General features: G+C 42.0%; 3 protein-coding genes across 4 annotated transcripts; 1 reads left to right on the forward strand and 2 right to left on the reverse strand.

Annotated features, from left to right (window-relative positions):
• Positions 1-575: 575 nt before the first annotated feature.
• On the reverse strand, positions 576-4,138 carry cdnf (cerebral dopamine neurotrophic factor). 2 transcript variants are annotated; one of them, XM_038738990.1, is made up of 4 exons: positions 3,970-4,138; positions 1,799-1,926; positions 894-1,035; positions 576-800 (listed from the first exon to the last, which is right to left on the reverse strand). In XM_038738990.1, exons 1-4 carry the CDS (start codon positions 4,040-4,042, stop codon positions 628-630), a joined length of 516 nt encoding a protein of 171 aa, XP_038594918.1. In that variant the 5' UTR covers positions 4,043-4,138; the 3' UTR covers positions 576-627. The 2 variants fall into 2 exon arrangements, with proteins under 2 accessions (XP_038594918.1, XP_038594919.1); XM_038738991.1 differs by having other exon boundaries at positions 3,951-4,124.
• Positions 4,139-4,999: 861 nt separating this feature from the next.
• hspa14 (heat shock protein 14) lies at positions 5,000-15,301 on the forward strand. Its single transcript, XM_038738992.1, has 14 exons — positions 5,000-5,128; positions 6,147-6,227; positions 8,238-8,320; positions 8,598-8,646; positions 8,888-8,993; positions 9,087-9,177; positions 9,276-9,380; positions 11,082-11,243; positions 12,922-13,077; positions 13,409-13,511; positions 13,668-13,883; positions 14,005-14,169; positions 14,927-14,994; positions 15,075-15,301. Exons 1-14 carry the CDS (start codon positions 5,072-5,074, stop codon positions 15,151-15,153), a joined length of 1,521 nt encoding a protein of 506 aa, XP_038594920.1. The 5' UTR covers positions 5,000-5,071; the 3' UTR covers positions 15,154-15,301.
• On the reverse strand, positions 15,212-18,333 carry LOC119918320 (prolactin-like). Its single transcript, XM_038738993.1, has 5 exons — positions 18,237-18,333; positions 17,779-17,963; positions 17,048-17,155; positions 16,657-16,836; positions 15,212-16,087 (listed from the first exon to the last, which is right to left on the reverse strand). The coding sequence occupies exons 1-5, from the start codon at positions 18,256-18,258 to the stop codon at positions 15,893-15,895; spliced, it is 690 nt and encodes a 229-aa protein (XP_038594921.1). The 5' UTR covers positions 18,259-18,333; the 3' UTR covers positions 15,212-15,892.
• Between the last annotated feature and the right edge of the window lie 5,566 nt (positions 18,334-23,899).

Genomic DNA, 23,899 nt, shown 5'->3' on the forward strand with positions numbered 1-23,899 from the left:
TTTGATGCCATGCACATTTTCGAGTGGCCTTTTATTGTGGCCAGCCTAAGGTCTTTTATTGTGGCCAGCCTAAGGCACACCTGTGCAATACCCATGCTGTCTGATCAGCATCTTGATATGCCACACCTGTAAAGTGGATGGATTATCTCGGCAAAGGAGAAGTGCTCACTAACACAGATTTTGACAGATTTGTGGACAATATTTGAGAGAAATAGGCCTTTTGTGTAAATAGAGGAAGTCTTAGATCTTTGAGTTCAGCTCATGATGAATGGGGACAAAAAAAAAAGTGTTTTGTTCAGTGTAGTAATACTGTCAAGTACATGTTATGTACAAACTTGGACAATTAGTATCAAGAAATGAATATGTTCGGCCACAGGAACTGGTACCAGCTGGATGTGAATCAAACTACAACTTTGAACTCCACCCCCAATTTCAAAATCTTCACACAGGATGGGAAAAACAATTCTCAGGATGTAACAACAATCTAGAGCTTGGAAAAAAGAGTAAAAACAGTATCAGCTCCTTCATGTTGTGCATTACAGTCTGTCAGTGACACCCTCAAAAATCACAAGTGATTGCAGTGTGAATACAGATGTATTGCCTTTTTTCTGAGATATTAATTACTATTCATAGTTCCATACTGTGAGCATGCAGTGGAGCTTTCTCCTGGATGAGGCTGACAAACTCGTGTTTCTCCAGGCAGCCCCGACACTCTTCTCCCCATGAGGCTAAAATGTTCCTCAGCTCCACGACCCTCAGCTTTTTGAGCCCATCACTGCTCAGATCCTTCAGCTGAGGCTCTGCAGACAACCACAAAATAGAAACAGACTTGTCTGTTTTGTGCACACTAAAATGAATGGTTAGTCTTTGTTGTGCATTTGAACACACATTACCATATCTGAGCTGACAGATCTGTGTGTCGCTGCTACTGAGGCGTTGGCAGATCTTCTCAACAGGGACATGGAAGGCCAGAGGTCGAGACACTGATGCTGTGACACGGGTGGCTGCATCACTGCTGGCTCCTAGGTAGTAACACTGAGACAGCACATAAAACATACCTTTTTCTATTATCAGCTCAGTATACTGGTTATCACAGTCATATTAGTCAAGTCTGCAGCTCACGATGTATGACATGGAAAACCATTCATGGGTGTGGAGAGTCTTTCTCTTTTCTTGTTGCCTCTTATCCAGACTTGAAATGACGTTTAAATATCAGTATGATTCAATTAATTTCAATCCCTGGCAAAAACACAATTTCACTAAAGCCAGGCAGCTCACACACCAAAAACTTGGTCTACAAGAAGAGGGTAGTAAAAAAAAGGTCGGTTGAGATAGACTGCTGGGTATTGTTCAAGTCCACTGGGTATCTTCCAAAGTTACAGTTTTTAGTACAAAATTCCCTCTTTGTTCCACCATTGCTTCACTGTGATTTAGCAAGGAAACACTGTCCAGGGGAACACAAAGATTGAAAACAGCATAATCGCTGCTGATATGACATGAACAGATAATTATGCCGGAAGGTGCTGGATGCAACCCTGAATAGGTTTTTTTGTAATTTAACTGGATTTAAAGTTTTGAAATGGAGTTTTCCCCCCATAAAATATCTATAAAATGCTGTTTTGAATTCCTTGTTCCTTGTGTATGCAGTGTGTATTTTTTAAAAATCTAGTTGTGAAACTGTAGGTGTGTGTTATTATCTGGTACCATGAGTGCCTGTATTGTCTGTGCAGTTTGTAAAACACCCCAGCAGTCCAACTTGCACAAACAAGTGGAAATTTTCTTTGCGTTGTATTCTCACCAGCCTTGCCTCCTTCCCTTGGGCGACAGTGCAGGCCTGGATCAGCTCTTCTTCCACCAGGGCAGGAGTGAGTTCTCTGTGGGCTGAGGTCAGACTGCCATACAGTCTGTGGAGAAAGCCCACACACACTGCAGACCACATCACTTTTAGTAGAAGTGAGCATCAATTATTTGTGGACATGTGTTATATATTTTAATGAATAGGTCCTGACTCGAACCGGCGACCTCGGATATGGGAGACGGATGAGCTAATCAAGGAGGCTGAAACCCATGGGCACTAGTGCGTCTCTTAACGTGTTCGGGGAGTGAGGTTTACTTACTGCACAGCCATCCGGCTTCGGTTACATAACGCATTGTCTGTTACAATGGACATGTTACAGCAAAATGAGTTTGTGTCTTCATTTGTTGATGTGTATGTTGTGTATATTATTCTGACAAATAGTTATGTTTTGTGGCCCACAACACTATGAATTATATAAATATAAATTATAAATAAGAAAAATAAACATAAATTAGATCAAATGTGTTGAGAAGCATGACATCTGTTCATTCTAAATAAGTCTTTAAGTCTTTAGTCTTCAATATGTTTTCAGGAACCTTTCTTGTTTTTCATTTATCAAGTTCAATTATGAGTGAGTTAATTATGAGTTCAAATATGTGTTGTTGTATGTGCTTATTGGCTGACAAATACACTCACTGGCCAATTTATTGGGTACACCTTTCTAGTTGAACCCCCTTTTGCCTTCAGAACTGCCTTAATTCTTCATGGCATACTTTCAACAAGGTGTTGGAAACATTCCTTCATATTGACACAATAGCATCGTGCAGTTGCTGCAGATTTGTCGGCTGCACATCCATGATGCAAATCTCCTGTTCCACCACATCCCAAAGTTGTTCTATTGGATTGAGATCCATGGAGGCCATTGGAGTTCAGTGAACTCATTGTCATGTTGAAGAAACCAGTTTGAGATGATTTGAGCTTTGTGACATGGAGCATTATCGTGCTGGAAGTAGCCATCAGAAGATCGTACACTGTGCTAATAAAGGGATGGACATGGTCAGCAACAATACTCAGGTAGGCTGTCGTGTTTAAACAATGCTCAGTTAAGGGGCCCAAGTGTGCCAAGAAAATATCCCCAATACCATTACACTACCACCAGCAGCCTGAACCGTTGATACAAGGCAGGATGGATCCATGCTTTCCTGTTGCTTATGCCAGATTCTGACCCAACCATCTGAATGTTGCAGCTGAAATTGAGACTCAACAGATCAGGCAATGCTTCTATTGTCCACTTTTGGTGAGCCTGTGTATCCTTTGCGAATCCTTTCCTTAGCGGACAGGAGTGGCACCCAGTGTGGTCTTCTGCTGCTGTAGCACCATCTGCTTCAAGGTTCGACATACCTTGGTTGTAACGAGTTGTTATTTGAGTTACTGTTGCCTTTCTGTCACCTTGAACCAGTCTGCCCATTCTCTTCTGACCTCTGACATCAACAAGGCATTTTCGTCCACACAACTGCTCACTGGATGTTGTATCTTTTTCAGACCATTCTCTGCAAACCCTAGAGATGGTTGTGCGTGAAAATCCCAGTAGATCAGCAGTTTCTGAAATACTCAGAGCAGCCTGTCTGGCACCAACAACCATGCCACGTTCAAAGTCATTTAAATCCACTTTCTTCCCCATTCTGATACTCGGTTTGAACTTCGGCAAAGTTGTCTTGACTAGTCTACATGCCTAAATTGTTGCCATGTGATTGGCTGACTGGCTATTTGTGTTAACAAGCAATTGAACAGGTGTACCTAATAAAGTGTCAGGTGAGTGTATATAGGCCTGTTTTTGAAGTAATGTGCAGCTTTTTTTTTTTTTTGCACACTGTGGCTAGCTATGACAGACAGAATTGTTTACATTTCTTTCCTGTAACTTCAGAATACCTTCCACAGTCTTTTCATCTATATTCTGACTCAAATCATTTTAAAATGATAGCCCTCCCAATTTCATCCACACGTGCAGGGCAGATTATGGTGGGAGAACGGTGTTGCCACAGGCATGCATGGCTGATTTTGAGTAAGAAATAAGAGCCTGTAAATGATATCTGTACTTAAAAAAAGCACAGTGTAGTACTGGTAAACTATAGCGAGACTGTAAACAACTTACTCACACCATGCTGTCTAACCTTCACAGTCGTCTGCCACAGAGAAAGTAAACCCTCTGAAAAACAGCAGAATGGCGAGGGACAGCACCGACATGGTAGCTTTTGTCGTTATTATTAGCTGGGTGTCCCAGCCACCGACTTCAGTCCTTCAGTCCAGCTCTGACAGCCCGAGACAGACAGGTGTTATGCCGAGTTTTGCCTGCCTGCCGAGAATTGCATGCACCTCCAAATACTGCTATTAAACGCTATAATATGTGGGGTTTATCAATAGTGATAAATGATTCGAAGTATTTATTTTATTAACGTTTAGAGTCTTTAATATTTTAATACACTTAGAAGTACCATTCCTTCACATTCAGTAAATTTAGCCTATGTGGTGGTAACGCCGTTTGATCAATGAGCACATCAAAATATCTGAAAAGGACCTAAGGAGGTGGATGCATAATTCGGAAAATCAAATTTTGTAGGCTACCTGCCGAGATTTGCATCCACCTCTTTTCTCAGCATAAATGACACCCGCGAGGTGCATGCAATTCTCGGCAGGCAGGCAGAATTCGGCACAACACCTGGACGTACGTCACCGCAGAGCTAAAGATCCACTAGGCTTAAACTTTAATGAAGCGATCTAAAATATACGTACAGATTATACCAACAGTAAAAAAGAAAAAATGTGACTCAGACATCCGTGCAAACGGACTAACCAAATAATATAACACACACACTTTCCCAGTACTTTTGATACATTTACCCGAAAATACTCCCTTTTCCTTAAGTAAGATTTAGATTTTTTTGTGAATATTTTTTAACATTGTGCATTCAAGTAAAAGCTCCAAATTAATACTTATTTCACCACTGGAATTTGGCAGGTGAGTAGACGTTACTAAGAAACCTACTTATGCCTTCCGAGCGCTTCGAGACATGTATCCTGTATCGTAACATGTTTTTGGTGTTTACCTGTATCATTATTATATGCTATAATAATAAAATGAAATAATTATGTTTACTTATGCGTTACGTTTACGCTTTTGTTCTGAAAACCTTGAACCGGAAGTTGCTCCTACCGGCGGAACACGGTCCGCATGCGCGTGGCCCAACCGGTCCTTTGAGCTGGGATCTGTCTGCAATGGCTGCGATTGGAGTTCACTTCGGATATACATGCGCTTGTGTGGCGATATTTAAGGTGCGTTGCGTTCAGTTTCTCTGTACCTGCCTTTCACACACTGTCCCTTTTCCTCTGCTCGATAAGATAGTGACCGGGTTGAGCTCAAGTCAAAAACCCCACTGAGATGTTGCTGGTTGTTCAGCTGCCAGTAAACTGTACGTACAAAAACTAACGTTTCTAAATCATTTCATGTGGGATAAGTTAACGTTAGCTCCGCAACGGTCCGTGAATCATCCGTTCCATCAATTATCTCATTCAACCCGGAAAGCAAAAAAATCCGGGTCAGAACTCAGTTTTTCGGTTTCTGTAGGCGTTAAAAAGTAAGCTGACTGTTTTTTTTCTTGTTTTCGTCTTGACCAGGGCAATCTACAAGAAGAGCTAGAAAACAAAAAAAACCCAAAGTCTTATTTTTGTTTCGTGGTTCCCAGCCTTACGCATGCGCAGCCTGATGCAGCATGGCGCGTGCACGTACCACTCGGGAGCACGCTGATTCAAATAGAAAGTTTGTTAAGCATTTTTGAAACTGAAAATGAGCATCCAAAAGGCAGCACCGTGATCAGATCCACACTAGAGGGAATTATGTGTGTCACGCCCGTCCAGCTCATGTGACTCCCCTTAGATTAATAAATCCACATTCCCTCACACAAGAATAAATTTGGTAAAACAAAAAGGTTCCACCATTTATCTCTGTATATTCCATGAGTCCACAACACAGTAAAAAAAATGGCATTGAAGGGACACATATTTCTTTATTGTACAGTTAACAAACAAATACAATAGAATTGTAATTATTTAGAGCAGACCTGGATTAAACACAATATTTTAGGAATATAAGCAAATATGTCACACACCTGGAACCCCAGCAGCACTCCCTACATGACACCCAGGGGCAGAATCTTCCTCTTCCTCCACGAACACATTTAGACTGGATGGGCAAAATGTTTGGATTTATTTCCTGTCAATTAACTGTTTTTTTTTATGTATTGTCCAGCTCTACCTACAGGAACAAAAAATAAATGTGTGTTTGTGTGTTCAGGATGGGCGGGCTGATGTGGTGGCTAATGATGCAGGAGACAGAGTGACTCCAGCTGTTGTGGCCTACAGAGACACTGAGCAGGTACAACATTATGTATTTCTTCTCTTCAAGTCAGTGTTCACCAAGGGCCGCATGAACTGAGGGATGTTTCATAAAGATGGATCAGGACAGCAGGGCTTATTGTGAAAAGGCCTATCTTGAATTAACCCGTGAACAGAACCAGGATCAGTCTGTTTCATAGAGCTGGTTTGGAGCTGTTGTGAGCAGTGGCAGTCATCCTGTCCTGTGGGCTCTCTGTGTGTGTGTATCTGAGCCCCGCCCTCGGTCAAACAGACACACAGACATACAGCTCTTTATACAACCTGCTCTCTACATTTGTATTGAGTCCCAACCTCACTCCCTGCATGCTGAACATTGAGAGAGATTATTTTTGTATGAGTCTACAGTGGTGTGAAAAAGTGTTTTCCCCCTTCCTGATTTGTTATTTTTCTGCATGTTTGCAACACTAATATATTTCAAATCATCAAACAAACTGAAATATTAGACAAAGATAACACATGTAATCACAAAGTGCAGTTTTTAAATGAAAGTTTTATTATTAAATGGGAAAAAAATCCAAACCTACATGGCCCTGTGTGAAAAAGTGATTGCCCCCTCCCCTCTGTTAAAACATAACTCAACTGTGTTTTTTTACATCCAGCCACACCCTGGCCTGATTACTGCCACACCTATTCTCAATCAAGAAATCACTTAAATAGGACCTGCCTGACAAAGTGAAGTAGACCAAAAGATCCTCAGAAGCTAGACATCATGCTGCGATCCAGAGAAATTCAGGAACAAATGAGAAACATAGTAATTGAGATTTATCACTCTGGAAAAGGTCATAAAGCCATTTCTAAAGCTTTGGGATGCCAGTGAACCACAGTGAGAGCCATTATTCACAAATGGTGAAAACATGGAACAGTGGTGAACCTTCCCAGGAGCGCAGCGACAACTCGTCCAAGAGGTCACACAAAACCCCACAACAACATTCAGAGAACTGCAGGCTTCACTTGCCTCCGTTAAGGTCAGTGTTCATGACTCCACCATAATAAAGGGATTGGGCAAAAATGGACTGCATGGCAGAGTTCCAAGATGAAAACCGCTGCTTTCCTGAAAGACATGCTATGGTACATGCTATGGTAAATGGAACCATGAATTCTGCTGTCTACCAAAAAGTCCTGAAGGAGAATGTCCGGCCATCTGTTGGTGACCTCAAGCTGAAGCGCACTTGGGTTCTACAGCAGGACAATGATCCACAACACACCAGCAATCCACCTCTGAATGGCTTAAGAAAAACAATGGAGACTTTGGAGTGGCCTAATCAAAGTCCTGACCTGAATCCGATCAAGATGTTGTGGCATGACCTTAAAAAAAGCAGTTAAGGCTCAAACCCTCCAGTGTGGCTGAAATACAACAATTCTGCAAAATTCCTCCACAGCCTGTAAAAGAATCATTGCCAGTTATCGCAAACGCTTGATTGCAGTTATTGCTGCTAAGGGTGGCCCAACCAGTTATTAGGCTATCTAATGTTTGATGAAACATTTTAGTGTGACAAATGGGCATAAATCATCAAAACAAAGTGGAAGGATGCAAACACGTTTTCACACCATTGTATTTTGTAGGGCTGGGTGATATGGACCAAAAATCATATCCTGGTATTTTTGGGCTGAATTTTCTGTGAAGTGTGCTAAAAGTTCAGAGCCAAATTTGAGATGTAGGATCACACATCTGAACTTTTAAATCCGAAATATGTCCAAATAACTAGATTCTTTGTAGCCATACATGGTCACACAGCACTACCTACTCTGATCACAGGATCTGTGAACTGTACTGATTTTCTGGCCATTTATATGTAGGCACTTGAATTGCTCTGTGCACAGTTCTGTTAAACCTCCCTAGATGGAGCCAGGTTGTTGCATTATTGAAAGCTGTGTGATGCATCTGTAAAGCCTCTACAACTGTAGCTATAGAGTGACTAATATGTTGGCATTTGTGCTTTTAGCTGTTTTATTTTCTGTCTGACTATTGACTGATTTTTATGTTCTGCAGATTGTAGGTATTGCAGCAAAGCAAGGACGGGTCCGCAACGCCGCCAACACAGTTGTTAAAGTGAAACAAGTGCTGGGGAGAAGGTGACATTGCACTGTCTTGTTTGCAAATCTTAAAGCTACTGGAGACTCAGTTGTTGGCTTGTTTGAATGTTAAAATCTAAATATGTCAGTAGGGAGAAATGTACTTCCTTACAGAATCATTGGTAGCCGGACTCTTGACTTGAATGCTTGACAAGGCGGTCATTCAAGGACCTGTAATCAAACAAGAGGACACCTGCACATTTCAGCCTTGCAGTATTTAACTGAATGAGTTGTTCAGAGTGACTTATAGATTTTATCTTTGTCTCTCAACGGGCAGCTTTGGTGATCCAGAGACACAAATTCACAAAACAGAGACCAAGTGCCAGGTGAGTTTAACAGATCCACCCCAGAGTTTTTTTTAATCTCAAAATGTCTAAAATGATTGCTTTGCTAAATAGATTTTGTTTCCTTCATTAACATTAATTTTTGTCATGCTGTTCATATAGTTCTACAGCTTAGAAGCTTGTTTCTTAGATGTAGTTTTGAAAATACTTGTTGAACCCAAGACAATTTGCTGTCATGGTAAAGCAGCGACTCCTCAGTCTGAGCTGTGATTGCTGTGTTCAGGTGGTCAACAGAGGAGACAAGCCTTATTATGAGATCACAGCAGGAGATCACCCAGAGTACGTTGCTCCAGAGGACGTTGCAAAACTCATCTTCCACAAAATGAAAGGTATTTTGTGGAAAACTCTTTGTCACACACACACACACACTTACATCCCTCATAAATGAGCAGCAAGTTGATTGATCATTCCGATTTTCACAGAAACGGCTCAGTCAGCTTTGGGCTCTGATGTCACCGACGCAGTCATTACTGTCCCGTTTGAGTTTGCACATGCTCAGAAACGTGCTCTGAAGTAGGCCACATCACTACCCATAACAATGGTGATATTTTGTGAGATGGTTTCCATATGTTCCTTTTAATACAGTCCACAACTCTGTTTGTTCTGTGCAGGCAGGCAGCTGAAGCTGCAGGGTTTCATGTGCTGAGGCTGATCCACGAGCCTGCTGCTGCTCTGTTGGCCTATAACATCGGACAGGACTGTTCTTCTGGAAAGAGGTACAGCACTGATTCTGCATGATGAAGATTGCTTAAACACATTTCTTAGAATTATGCCTCCTTTTCTCAAAACTTTAAACACAAATCCATAACCATCTACTCAGTTCCCCAAACATCCTATTTTCAGGTCACCAATGAAGCTCTCCACTTAAAACCATTCAATGTTGCTGAAAAACCCTCAGACAAAGCACACAAGCCCTCAAAAACACACTCACAACAACGCAGTCTGACACGCTGAAGAGATACAATACCAGGAAAAACTGTTTAAAAGTAATGTCTGGAGTTCTCCCCCTCAAATCTTTTCACATGAACACAACAAATGTATACTGTACATTTGCACAGTTTTTATTCCTTGAATGTACTGCGCAACACAGCAAACAAAAATCATTCTGCCCCACGTCTTTGGTGTGAGACCATAGACAGTATATTACTGGACGAAGCCACTCCGCTGATTTGAATGGAGAGCAGTGAAGCCAGTTTTGGACCAATAAAATACTACTACAGGGCTACTTCCTGTTGGCACCAGCGTCTACTGCGCATGATCGCGCAGCATAACCGTGGTTTAATGACGTAGAACAAAGGCAGACACACCGTAATTCTGGTAGCTGCACCAACAAAACGTTTCATGGTTCAGTGTGTTTGTCTGACTTGGATCGTCACTGATTAATCAGCCCACCTACGAGGATCACCTGTCAAACACCAACGCAGCGTCACTGATGGCCTAATAAGTTTTTTTTAGATTGCTGAGAGTTAAGAATCTAAGCAATACGGTTACATCTCTCATGTGCGACCGGGTGTCACAGGGTTTTGACATCATTTTTGGGCCTACATGGATCCCTCCATGAAGGCTTTGGTTGGCTTCCATGTCCGATCTCTGTCTTACCCCCTTGTGTGAGACAGGCCAGAGAATCTCTTCCTCCACTTTCTCCTTCTCTCCCTACTCCCTTCTCCACCCCTCCTCCTCCCAACTAGGGCTGTGCGATATGACAAAAAACAACGGCACAGCAAGTAACTAATGGGAAAGAGCAGCCAAGCAACACAGCTCTCCTGCTGCTACAGCTAACATCACAACAACAGCATGTCTTGGCGAACTAGAAAGTAAGCTGTTTATTCGTGGGCAGGTCATTTAACGTTTCCTGACTAACACACACATCATGACTGGCATTGCTGGATAGTGTTGTGTGGCTTGTCCATTACATTAAATGCTAATTTCACAACAAAATAAACGATAGAGCATAATTGTAAACAATAGATAAAGTCATATCTCACAGCCCTACTCCCAACTCCTTCTCCACTTCCTCCACTTTCTCCTCCTTCACCTGTTTGTTCTCTCCGTACTTTATTGAACAATATTGAATGTTAGTGCTTTCTTAATGCCCACATAGTGTAGGCAATGAGAAATGAAGGGATCTGTGTATGTGTGAGTTTTACAGTGACAGTTCAACAAATCTGAATCATGTGTCAAAACAGGGAGTGTTTATAGTTTAGGGAAATGGCTGTGCTTTCTGATAAATGGCATTATGGTTTAGAATTTTTTCTTTAAAAGGCTGGTTATAGTGTTTAAGCAGTCGAAACTGTAATAAAACTAAACTAAATCAAGTTGTATATATTTCCACCTTGGCTTAATGGACTCATTTATGAAGTCAAAATGAATAGATTTCCAACAATTTGGCCTGATGCTGATCTGTTCTTTGTCAACAGCCATGTCCTGGTGTATAAGCTGGGTGGGACTTCCCTGAGTGTGACGGTGCTGCAGGTCAATGGAGGAATGTTCCGGGTTCTCAACACCCACACTGACCACAGCATCGGAGGAGAGAGCTTCACACAGGCCTTGGCCCAGCACCTCGCCGCTGAGTTCAAGCGGTAGCTGCTGTGTTTTCTGCTGCTCCCTGGAGCTCTCCTTACACTTTTTTTCTGCCACATGTTACAGTTTTACTTTGTAGCTATAAATACAGTGGGGAGAACAAGTATTTGATACACTTCTGATTTTGCAGGTTTTCCTACTTACAAAGCATGTAGAGGTCTGTTAATTTTATCATAGGTACACTGAGAAATTTCAGCTTCAATTTTAGCGCAATCTGTAAGTGGAATTGCCCCAAATTTGGTATCAATCGGAGTTGTGGTTGTGGAGATCTAAAATGCACGTAAGTCTATGGGATTTTCTTGAATAGCGCCAACTAGTTAGTGTCAATTGGACTTGCGGCTTCGAAGGCGTTAATTAAAATAGGTTTTCCAGTTTTCGCGATTTTGCGAAATGAAAACGTCATCGCACAGAGGCGGGTCCTATACCATTGGAATCGGCAGCATCCCCTAAACACGTAGACATAAGGTTTATGAATGTGCGATGTAGTGAGCCGTAGTGATCCTGCAAAATGTCCTTTGGTTGAAAATCCCGTTTAAATGAATGGGGTGTTTGAGGTTCGATTATAGCGCCACCTTTAGGCTGAATTGCACCAAACTTTTCAGGTGTCATCAGGGCCCCATGGGGAACAAGTGACCCAAATATGGTGTCAATGGGACTTGTGGTTATGGAGATATAAAATGCATGTAAGTCAATGGGATTTTTCGATCAGCCTTTCCAAAGCGAAGATATGACTTAATTTCCTGTTTATAGCGTTTTTTTCGCAAATGTTTGCTAGCATATAATTGCGACATTTTTAGTCTGATCAAAATTTCCTCTACAAATTTTCATGAGCTTGGTCCAGAGATTATCCGTGCCAAGTTTGGTGTCGATCGGACTTGCGGCTTTGGAGGAGTTAATTAAAATAGGTTTCTCACTTTTCGCGATGTAGCGAAAAAAGGTTTAGGCGGATATGGGCGTGGCCTATACCACGAGAATCAGCTCGATCCCACAAACACGTGGATGTACAGTTTTTGATATCCGCCTTCGTGAGCAGGAGTTCCAAGCCCAAACTTGTTGACCTTGCTTATTGCGCCCCCTAGAGGTAGAAGTGTGTGGATTTTTGCGCCTGAGTTACTGGCAGGGGCTTGTACCTACCCTATGAGTTTGGCGTCCCTAGCAGTTACCGTCGAACGATTACAATAGGGTTCCCTTGCATTCGTGGGTTCCCAGCCCACTCGGGCTTGGACTAATAATAATAATAATAAGATGGGTTTATTTCATCACTGGGGTAATATGCAGTAAGATAATTACTGGCGAGTGTACAGTCAGTCTGTAACGTTAGTTTTAGCCACTCATACGTGGCCGGTAGAGGAAACAGGGAATATAAAATAACCGAAAGTTAGATGACACATGGTCTAACATTACGTTACCATGACAACAGCTTTGCAGAAATAATTAACGTTGGGGAGATTAATAAACATTTAGAAAATCCATTTTAAGGCAGCACTACAAACAGAAACACGCAATGCAATTCCCACCATGCTATTTTTTTTTTTTTCAAAGCTAGTAAACAGAACACTGTATACTTCATTTCTGTTGGACTCATTCCTTCTCACACGCACCTATTCAGTGTTTTACACACCTTGTTTGTGTTTGATTCCTCGTAGCCATCCTCATGTTATTTTTCTCTGTTTGTAGCACCTTTAAGCATGATATAAGCAGCAATGCTCGGGCGATGATGAAGCTGATGAACGGAGCAGACATGGCCAAACACTCTCTGTCCTCACTGGGATCAGCCAACTGCTTTGTTGACTCCCTGCACGATGGCATTGACTTTGAGTGCAATGTCTCTAGGTAAGCACAAAGCATTTAAAATAATAACTATTGTAATTAACTTAGCTTTTTGCAATTTTCAGTCCTAACAAAGCTAAAAAACCAAAACCTATACACTACTGAAAATGAAGACATCGTAAATGGACCCCTGCAGCTGAATGGTTGTGGCAGAAGCACACACACTGATTTGTTAGGAACTCTATAATGAAGATTTATGATGTTTGCTTTTGCTAGCAGATTTGGTTTAAGCATATACTGTCAGATTTTGACAAGCAGAAATATTTTTTTACCTGTATCGGCTGGATAAATAGTTGTTATAAACCTTGACAGCCTCTGTGTGGTGGTTTCTCAGAGCACGATTTGAGCTTCTCTGCTCCTCAATCTTCAACAAGAGCATCCAGCCAATCAGACCCCTGCTGGAGGAGGCGGGACTCTCCACCAGCGACATTAACAAGGTACGGTGTGTGAGAAGTTTTTACAGTCGCAAGTGCTTTCGTTTATTGCCAGTGCTATGGCAGGAGTATGATGTGGATGAGGGTGAGTTACAGAAAGTAAAAGCCTTGGGTCAGTCAGAACTCGACATGCTCTTCATGTGACTGGTGTGCTTTCAGGTGGTTCTTTGCGGTGGCTCAGCCAGGATCCCTCGTCTCCAGCAGTTGATCCGCGAGATGTTTGGTGATGTGGAGCTTCTCAGCTCAGCACCTACTGACGAGGTCATTGCTGTGGGAGCTGCCCTGGAAGCAGGCCTACTGGTTGGAAGAGAGGGCCTTGGCCCCGAGGAAGAGTCTGTCACAGTGGATGTTTCTGCCGCTGACATACTAGTGAAGGTATACTGGTCCATTATCAAAATCTGTCCAATGATCTCAATTGCCCAATTAATGTGGGATTAATCTAAAGATTAGATTACATTCATTCTCATCCTTTGTGTCTGGTGTGTGGGTGTTGCAGGAGATGGATGAATCCGGAGCTGAGGTGTTCACTGTTCTCCTTCCGTCGGGCACGCCCCTCCCTGCTCGGAGACACCACATCATGAGCGCAGAGGGGAAGCTATCCTCGCTCTGTGTGGAGATTTACCAGAGGTTTGTCGCGGAGCAGCCAGAAAAGCTAGCTAAGGTACAGAAAAGCACTAACACAGGATCAAATGTCGCGCAACATGCACTTCCCCGTTAAGTTCTCTTCAAGTTTCTTCCAGAGTAGGGCTGAATGATTTAAAAAATTATAAATTTTATTTTATTTTTTTACAGTTCATATTCTCCTAAATAGACACTAGAAGAGAATATTGAAGATAAAACAATAAAGCTCAGTGCAATTTGTAGTAAAGATGCTCAGGAGATCAGGGGAGATGTGTGTCACGTCAAGTCAGCAAAGGTACAGATAGAGTGGTATATGCCAATAACAGGACCATGGGGACGCTGAGCAATGACCTTCTCTCCACCATGGAAATCTGGAAAAGACTACACAAACACACAAGAGGCAAAGCTCAAGTGCACCATTCACACAGAGGAGTGGGAGAGGGGCAAGGACAGCGTGCACACAGGGAAAGAGAGAGACCCCTGACTTCAGCCTAAAAGTTAGCTTGCTAACTCCTGTCAATATCAAGTCACTAAAATGACACAGCAATATAGATTCCTGGCTACTCATAATGATTTAAAATTTAGTTCTAAGTCATACATTACAAAATAAATGATGCCCTGTAAATGTAGGAAGTACTGTAAATTGTAAATGGCAAAATATTGTAGCAGTTTCACAAAGCCTTGAGTTTTTTTCTGTTTTTGGCTGGTATTGTTCAGACAGTACAAACAATGATTAATTTATTAGAATTAACAATTGAAAGAAACCGTTAATCTGCTTTTGTGTGTATAACATATAGATTGTCCTGAGAGACCTGCAGCCGAGAGAGGAGAACCACGACATCGACACTGTGGTGACTATGAAAAGGTATCCGTTCTTTTCAGGATCAGTGCATGGGCCGTTTTTAATATGACTGTATTTTATATCATTGTCTGTGTACGTTGCAGGGACGGCTCTGTTCATGTTTCCTGTGTGGAACAGAGTACTGGAAGGCCGGAGGCCATCACCATAGCAGCTGCATCATGAAGCCACTGATCCGCAGTCCAAACCCCACACTGTCAGTGCAATGTTTTCTTTTTGTTCCTTTTTTTTTTTTTTTCTCAAACCCGAACTATTTGCCCAGATTCATTACCTTCTAGAATTCTATACAATAAAGGAATATTGCAGACTTTCAGCTGATGTTGCATACTATTTATTTGCATCTGATGAAGTACCAGTGACCAGTAACTCTTTCAGTGTATAAAGGTGTGTTGTTTTGAGGTGAGTACTGTATGAAGACGAGCTTCACTTTACTAGCTAAACTTGAGACCTCAAGCCATCAGCAGAGCCTCATGTGTGATTTGTTTGATCCGTCATAATAGAGGGAGGATGACTTTAGGTGTAAAGTGCAGTGTCTTAGTATCCCCTCTGTAGAAATGAAAAAACATGGCATCCATGCTCCTTGAAATGATTTTTATGGTATTATATTTAAACGTGTGTTATACAGGAGTCTATCATAACATGCATTACACTCATTCCATTCTGTCCACGCTCAACTCATGTTTGTCCACGCTCGATATAATCTGAGGTGGGAAGAGTCTTTGGGTTTCAGTAGCACTTCAGTCATGATAGGAGTGAACATATCTATCAGTTAACGTCCCATACCCTTCAGATAGAAAACACAAAAACTACAGCTTTATCCGTGCAGTTTCTAATCGTAGCATTTCCATTCCAACATGTTGGTATTTTCCGGAAGTTAAACACAGCCTCCATAGTTTCCTGGCCTTTAGCATCCATGTTCTGGCATAATGCGACACTTTAGGATCTTCAGGTAGTTCTGGATCTTGTTGGAGTCTCTGCGAAAGCAGTAGAGGAGTTCATAGTCTTTCATCAGGCGCCACTCAGCACTTCCAGATGGCAAGGAAGCCTCATGAGAAGCCAGGCCGCTAACTGAGTTACTTATTATCCCCAACATCTGCATCTGGAGCAGAGAGGACACACTTCAGCTTTGCACAATCAGAACACACCCATTTACAAGCATGAAGCCATAACAGTGTTTCTGAGTACACAGAAATCCTGAAGATAAATAGGTACATACACTCAGGTGTTCCTCCTATGTGGCCCACCGCCATTGATTTAAATTTGGTGAAAGAAGCTCAAATCAGTATAATGAGTCAAGGCTATTGTTTTGTAGAGGAAACATTTTTGGAAGCATCTGTTTGTCTTGTTTTTACCTTTTTGTTTGTCATTCATTCATTGGTCATTGTAGTGTACAACTCCAAAATAGAATCCACACAAAATATACACTATAACTTAATTGACCCTTACACATTCCTTTAAAAGACCCCACAAAAAGCAGGGAGAAGGCGGGAAGTACGTCCCTGGAAGCTCCATTACACAGCTGCTTCAAGCATCTACTACACATACTAACAAGTTCAGATAACCATAGAATTATGTTGCAAATTTGGGTCACAAATGGGTCTTTGTGGGTCCTGCAGGGCTCATGTAAACTTTCCCCCAAACTTTTGCATTATATAAGAAATACGGTACCTTCTCAGCCACTTTCTGTACACCTTTGCGCAGCTCATGCACCATGTCACTCATCTCAAGAGCTTTATTGGAGCTGAAGTTGTTGAAGTCATGATGGTGAGCTATGCTCTGGTGGAAATGCCACAGAGGATCCCTCCATGCCACCAGGAGCTTCAGAATCACCTCCGTCAGCTCCTCTCTCTGTAACAACAGGACAGGTGGACCATTAAACATTTAAAAGTCAGTTCAAACTGCACAACATGCATTATGAAATGTTCCAAGCATCCATGCAGAGGTGTGTAGTACAAGGGAAGGTATATGCTGATTAGAGAACACTACATTTCTATTGTAAAGATGATGTGGACAGGGCATGCCAATGAGAGGAAATCGCTTTCATAGAAGGTTTATTCACCGCCATTCTCTGAGCGTTCTCCTTGCCATTTGGGGTGAGGATGTCGGAGGTGTGACAGTTGCGACTGACCCGGCCAATTTGATTCTTACTGGGCAGGAAGTACTGCTCCTGGCAGGACAAACGTGAACAAGAGAATGAAATGTCAGAGGTCTGGTATCATCTAAATGTCAACTGTGGCTGGAGTACAAGAAGTAATCAATGAAATAGTAGAGTGGACCGCTGTTGCAAATAATCCCAAATGGCTAAGGATATACAGTACATCTTTGTGTGTGTGAGTGTGCGCATACACTCAGTTGCCAGTTTATTAGGTATACCTAGCTTAAACAAATACAGTTTAAAACGACAGGATACAGTATGTTCTGCTGTTTAACTGTATTGTTTCTGTTATTTTGTCCACTGTAGGACAGGACAGCATATTACAAGACAAACTGAACATAACCTACATGATGTTAGGACTGACTGCATGGCTGTTGCGTTTGATTGAATTAGTTTTAGCTTGATGTACCTAATAAACGGACAAACGCACACACTCATCAGTGTATACACATAGCTTTAAATGTTTAAGGAACATTTACACATTTTTTGTAGTTTAGGCTAGAATGTCAATATAGTCCAAATAACACATTTAGCAATATGTGTAACCAAACATAAATATCACCATTACAAAATCAAACGTAATTTTGAAACACCATGAGAAAAGGATGGTCAGAAAATAGCTTGAGGAGACCCACAAACTCGGAGTGAAGGTCGTTTGAAACACCGTGCATCCTGGCTGAGTGTTGGATGACCCGGTCAAACAGGTTGGCCAGGGAGAGGATGTGGCACCCGGTTTGGGCATTGGCACAGATGGGTGCTGCACCCACGCTGGTCGGTCTGCTGCAGAACAGACAGACCGACAGCACCCACACCACAGACACTAGGAGAGACCAAAGACCAAGGGAAGAACAGAGAACCCAGATGAAACTAAACTGCACTGACAAAAATGATTCAAAACCTACAGCAAGTCTCAGCCAGAATCTGGCAGAACTGAGATGAGGTCACGCCTTCCTCTTTTGAAAAGTGTGTGTTGTTAAAATGTTTAAGTCAGGAATGAAGAACTGAACAAAATAAAGAGGCAAAATCATATAATAGGAAGAGAGCAGGCATGGCACGCAGAAAGAGGTCTGACTATAAGTTCTGAAGTAGCTACCTGATCTGATGTTTCCAGGCATCCTGCAGGGCACGGAGAAGCTCCTGTCTCAGAGCAGAGGGTGCAGAAGCTTTTCTAATCTTCATGTGAGGGTCCCTCACTGACCATTTCCCTCTTACACTTTAATATGAAAGAGAAAGAGAGGGAGGGAGGGGGAGAGAGAGAGGATGGGCGGCGAAGGGTAGAACATTTACAATGATCAGTAGATCCTGTGACGCAGACGTACGCACAACATCAAAAAAATTACTGTACAATTTCTTTGACCTGTTTTTATGAATGAACAAGATTATTTTCTCAGAATTCTTAGAAAAGGGTTCATGGTCCTTCACTTGACATTTACATATGAGGTTATCAGAAAATTTATATTCACACTTTATACAAGCAAAACTTTATTCAAGGCCAATGCACACTTCTGTAAACATGTCAGTGTGTGCAGACAGAATTAGATAATAATTGTAATTATTATTGGCAAAATTTCTTAAGAAGTCCTTTGAGGGCTAAAAGTCCTTTAATGCCCATGTCCTGTCTTTGTCATGTAGTGTGTGTGTATGAGAGAGAGTGAGACTAATGAGGTCACCCAAGGCGATCTGCACGAGCGATGACATCAACCTAGGACGTCATTCCAACAAGGCATCATGGTTCTGTTTGTCATACACATCTCAGTAGTTGACACTTTTGGTTCACTCAGCAGACATCCGCGGTACCTATTTTTAATGTCTGCAAGCCCTCCAGCCTGAGCAAAAGATACAGTGTTCTAGTAGAAAAGGTCGTCCAGAGTGTTCCAGGCGGAGAAGAGTAAGCTGATGAGTGAGCTTTCTATGAGCTCAGAATGACACCATAGGGCAGCGGTAAATATATGTCATGTTGTTCAGAAAGCCAGTTGAATGACGTCAAGTGATTGTCGCCTGGATCACTTCCTCTTCGGAGGCAGTGAACTTTCTGTGTGATGGTCAGGCATGGCTGATATTAGTTGGCTTACTTGGCTGACAGAGCCATAGCAGCAAACCAGAAATGTTTAGAATTCCTGAAGACAATGTTTGTGCTTGATTTGTTTTGAAAAGGAAGACACCATCTTAGAAAAGAACCACCAAAGGAGAAGTTTATAAAATAAAAGTCATTAGGCCACTAATAAGTGGAGGTTTTTGTCACAGTCTGTCTCTCTGTCCCGACTCTTCAGCCACTTCCCAGGTTCCCCGGGCCCTTTCATTGCCCTACCTTCCCTGACCTGTTTCCACGCTCCCTCTCAGCCCTGCAGTACTTAACCAGCCCTTTTCACCTCACTCCTTGCCAGATCATCCTATATGGCTCAAGCCTTGTTACCTTGAGCCCTGTCACCTGTACCTATGATTATTTGGACTTTGGACCTGCTTCTTGTTAGAATACTTTGGACTGCCTCTCTTGCTTTGACCCTTGTCTCACTCACGGTCCTGTATGTGTCTGGTCCGGGGGCCAGAACTCAAACGCAGACCGGAAAATCAGTTCAAAAATGGACAATTTATTCAAAACAAATGCAAACAGGGATGTGGGCTTGGTGGTAGATGTTCTGGTTGGTCAGAGAATTCCGGTGTTCTGGGCCTCGTGGTGCTGGTGAGTTATCCGAGTCTGGGGTCCAGGCTGGTACTCTGTCGTCAAGACAGGAAAAACGAGTTGACTCTCAGTCACTTGACTTGACTTGCCTGAAATACTTCACCTCTGCTAACATCTAACACCACACATTATAACGCCACCCCTCTAACACCACAATCTGTGATTAATAGTATGACAACAAAACCTACTAACTTCGTGAATTATTATTATTTGTAGGAGTGGTGGAAGGAGCAGTTTAGAGCAGTGTTCACATTCTCCTCAGTAGCACTCGCATGGCTCTGTCCGCCATCAGAGGGGTTCATTTTGAGGTAAGAGTGTTGGGCAAGTTGACCTAGTGTTAGTGCTAGATGAAAATCCAGGTAATAACCAAAGTCACAAAATACATCCTGTAAGGAAGAATGTATGTGCCAAATCAATCGATTCCATAGTTCTCAAGATGTTTCCATCTGGACAAAATGTTGGACAGAGGACTGCAGATGGATGCAGCAACAGACCAACAGACGTTTCCATGCAGAGTGCATGTTATTGTCTTGAATATGCATAGAAAAAGTATCTTGAAATGTCCCTCTGTGCTCTCAGAAAGAGACTGTATCCAGTCCTCCTGTGTGTTCTTTTCTAAGATTTATGGACATATCAATGTTTGATCTTCTTTCAAATAATATTTCTAGATATAGATAAATGTGATGTAATTCAACCAAAAACAATGAAAATGTAACTTTGTTTTTATTCATATAACAAAAAATGAATAAAGATGCCAAATACAAGTCATGGACTTTATTTATTCATCCATCTTCTGTATTCATTGACAAGTTTTTCCCACTCCTCCATGCAGAATACTTTCAGCTGTTTGATGTTTGAGGGGTTTCTTGCCCTCACATGCTGTTTAAAATCCCCCCACAGCATTTTAATAAGATTAGGATCTGAGCTTTGATTTGGCCATTCCATACTCTTCATTTACTCAAGGATCCTTTGATACAATAAAGAATTCAAAGTGAATGGGGGCGGCATTAGCTCATCCGTGGGAATTTGGCTTGGGAACCGGATGATCGCCGATTTGACTCCAGCATGGACCACTGCTGAAGGTGCCCCTGAGCAAGGAACTGAACGCGTAACTGCTCCCCGCTGCACAATGGCTTCCCACTGCTGCTGATTAGGATGGGTTAAATGTAGAGGACACATTTTGCATGTGTTGGACTGTGTACAACTGTACGTGACAACAAAAGCTGCAACTAAGCAGCCCCACACCATGACACTTCCATCCCCATGCTGCAAAGTGTGTATGAGGTTCTTGTGCTCAAATTTTGTCTTTGAGAGAGCTACCTGTAGGTCACTTAATGACTTTTTAGGATTGTTGGAGACTTCTTGAAACATCTTGCAGTCTGCTCTTGGGCTTCACTTGCTACAACAGTTGACCTGGCCATGTTTGCAGTTGTCATAAATGTTCTCCATGTGTAATTTATTTTAATGGACAGTGGAATAGCTGATGGCATCTACAACCTGCTGAATGCCTCAGAAAGGTCTTCTGGTCTCACTATTGTGATACTACTCATTTGAGCAAATCAAACTAAATGTCTAAGACAGACTCCTCCAGTCCTCTCTGATCATGTTTTGCACTTGATTCTAATTTTAGGCACTTTAAGTAGTAATAAATGTTGGGTTGTCCTAACTTTCTCCTCACAAGAAAATTGCATTTCTATAAATTCAATTTTACTAATGAGTTCTATAACCTGCATTTTTGTTGCATTTAACAATGTTAAAATGAAGATCAAATGTCCATGTTTAAATATGTTAAAAAAGACAAAGGTTTTCATGGGGTGTTATCTTTTTTCACACGACTATATTCAAGGTCCTTAAGGCTCCTCTGCACAAATTTGTGAACACCTTTCTACCATCTACAAACACATTCACACACACAGACTGTACACAGTGCATAGGCCTTGTTCTTTATTGATTCACAGGAAAACACAAAAAGGACAGGTCTGTTTCTCAAAAACTGGATTGTAGATATCTATAATGATGTGTACCTCCAATACCCTAGATTCACACAATTATACACTCTTTAGGCTTTAACTAGACATTTTTGTTGCTATAACAACAATCTATAATAATAATAATCTTATACTCAAAAAAAGATCTGTTTAAAATGAGAACATTTTGCAACAACAAGTGACTCAAAACTGTCACACTGAGCAGATTGGTTTGGGGCAGTGACAGCGATACGCTGCTGCAGGTGTCCATGCGTGTTTCATTCATTCAAAGTTTCAGTGATGGCTAGCGGCTGGTCCATGTGACTCTGCTGCACGTTCACACACACACACAGACACACTCACTCACTTGTAAACTGGAACATAGTGTTCTTGGGCAGATGGTCTTGTGTTGTCACATTCAGGCTGACCTGCAGAGTAACGGGGTGACTGTTGCCCACGGGCCGGCACCCTCACAGGCTTTGGCCTTTCATTAAATTTTTACAGCACAAGAATATCTGCTTTGATGACTAACCAGCAAAGGAAGCAACCATGTTGAACTATTGTTTTTATTCAGTATAGTATATGTGAGATCGGCCTTATCACGGGGTCGGAAAACACACTGTACAAACTACATCTTTTCCAGTATAACCCAGCTTTTACCCTACTGCTACTGGAGGTGTTTTGTAGTAAATCATCAAACTGTCATGATTCAGCTGGCAGGGCAGTGAGATCCAGGAGGTATGGAGAGGAGACTTGGTTGCCGACGGGTCCGGTTTGAGTTCCTGAGCACAGGAGACACAGGTTAATGACAGGTTGGCAAACTGAACTGACTACAGGGCCGTTTTAGGGCACAGATGAGCTAGCCAGTCAACTAGGGCACCACCAACAGACCAACATTACTTGTAAAAGTCCAACACACCAACATCTACTTGTAAAAGTCTGTTAAGCTCATGACAGTGCTCACGTTACATTTGTAAATAAACCAGTAGTGGAAGAAGTACTCAATTTTCATACTTAAGTAAAAGTACAGATACCACATGAAAATAGTTACTCAAGTAAAAGTAAAAGTCATCCAGTGTAAACCTCAAGTAAAAAAGTACCTGGTTTTAAAAATAATTAAAAGTAAAAGTACTACACATAAAAATCTATTGATCTTACAAAATGTAGTCTATCTTTTTAAATTCACTCAAGGCAGCATTATAAAGTATAGTGAATCACAATAAAGAAAACCGAGTCGCAAGAGGACAAGTAGGATAAGTCTGCGTTGTTGCTCTGCTGTTGTTGTAGTATCCCCTTCAGCCTGTCTGACAGACACAGAACGCCGCTAAGATGAAACCAAAACGAATTGAAACACTTCTCAATTCACAATCTCACCCACACATGTTAACTTCAGCACCTCTCATAAAGTGCAGCTCACAGTCCCAAACGGAGCAAAGGTGGCTTCAGTTTTTAGAAGTTTATATTGCAAAACCCTACCAGCTACGTTACCACCCAGTAGAAAAACAGAGCTGCTGCACAGTCACCCCTGACACCACAATGCTCTCACTACAATCCTCCCTCTGTAAGAACCTGAATAGAAGCCTCTTCTAGAAAAACCCAGTACTAGTTTGAATGGACCTCTGTGCACTAACTCAGACCTCATGAAGTCTGATAAGACTGGGGGCCAATCTGCTGGGTCATTGTGTCATGTGCCTGTGTTTGACCTGGGTCTGTGGGACTTGCTAAAGACGTCTGGACTGGGTCTGTGCTGGTACTGGCTGAGGCTGGATGTGGATCAACTGTGCTGGTACTGGCTGACTGGCTGGAGTCTGTTCCTATACTGGCTGCTGACATACTCTAGTGACAAACTTGAGCACAGCCCCTGTAAATTATAGATGTTATCAGCTGCATCGGGCCCATTCAAACGGGCTCCTCCAGGTTTCCTTCAATACATTTTCAAATATAAAAAACTATTTATAAAATGATTTGGCTGAATATGATGCTTATTATTTACTGAGATGTGCGTCTGTTTTGCCCAGTCTGTCCTGCTAATCAACATTTTATATTCAACGTGAATCCACTGCTTTCCATCTTGCATTAGTCCATAACTAAACTTCACTGTCTTGTTTT

Source organism: Micropterus salmoides, unplaced genomic scaffold (genome assembly GCF_014851395.1).
Source record: "Micropterus salmoides isolate LMB-PRFRI ecotype aquatic unplaced genomic scaffold, ASM1485139v1 Ms_hic_scaffold_23, whole genome shotgun sequence".
Taxonomy (NCBI): domain Eukaryota; kingdom Metazoa; phylum Chordata; class Actinopteri; order Centrarchiformes; family Centrarchidae; genus Micropterus; species Micropterus salmoides.

Excerpts from the sequence above, each read along its gene's own strand:
- cdnf (XM_038738990.1), bottom strand. The coding sequence starts at position 4,042 with ATGTCGGTGCTGTCCCTCGCCATTCTGCTGTTTTTCAGAGGGTTTACT. Across the intron at positions 1,036-1,798 it reads AAGGGAAGGAGGCAAGGCTG|TGTTACTACCTAGGAGCCAG; the intron begins GTGAGAATACAA and ends GTGCTGTCTCAG. Across the intron at positions 801-893 it reads GATCTGTCAGCTCAGATATG|AGCCTCAGCTGAAGGATCTG; the intron begins GTAATGTGTGTT and ends GGTTGTCTGCAG.
- hspa14 (XM_038738992.1), top strand. The coding sequence starts at position 5,072 with ATGGCTGCGATTGGAGTTCACTTCGGATATACATGCGCTTGTGTGGCG. Across the intron at positions 8,321-8,597 it reads AAACAAGTGCTGGGGAGAAG|CTTTGGTGATCCAGAGACAC; the intron begins GTGACATTGCAC and ends CTCAACGGGCAG. Across the intron at positions 14,170-14,926 it reads AGCCAGAAAAGCTAGCTAAG|ATTGTCCTGAGAGACCTGCA; the intron begins GTACAGAAAAGC and ends TATAACATATAG.
- LOC119918320 (XM_038738993.1), bottom strand. The coding sequence starts at position 18,258 with ATGCCTGGAAACATCAGATCAG. Across the intron at positions 17,964-18,236 it reads GCCTGGAAACATCAGATCAG|TGTCTGTGGTGTGGGTGCTG; the intron begins GTAGCTACTTCA and ends GGTCTCTCCTAG. Across the intron at positions 17,156-17,778 it reads ACGACCTTCACTCCGAGTTT|GAGCAGTACTTCCTGCCCAG; the intron begins GTGGGTCTCCTC and ends TTGTCCTGCCAG.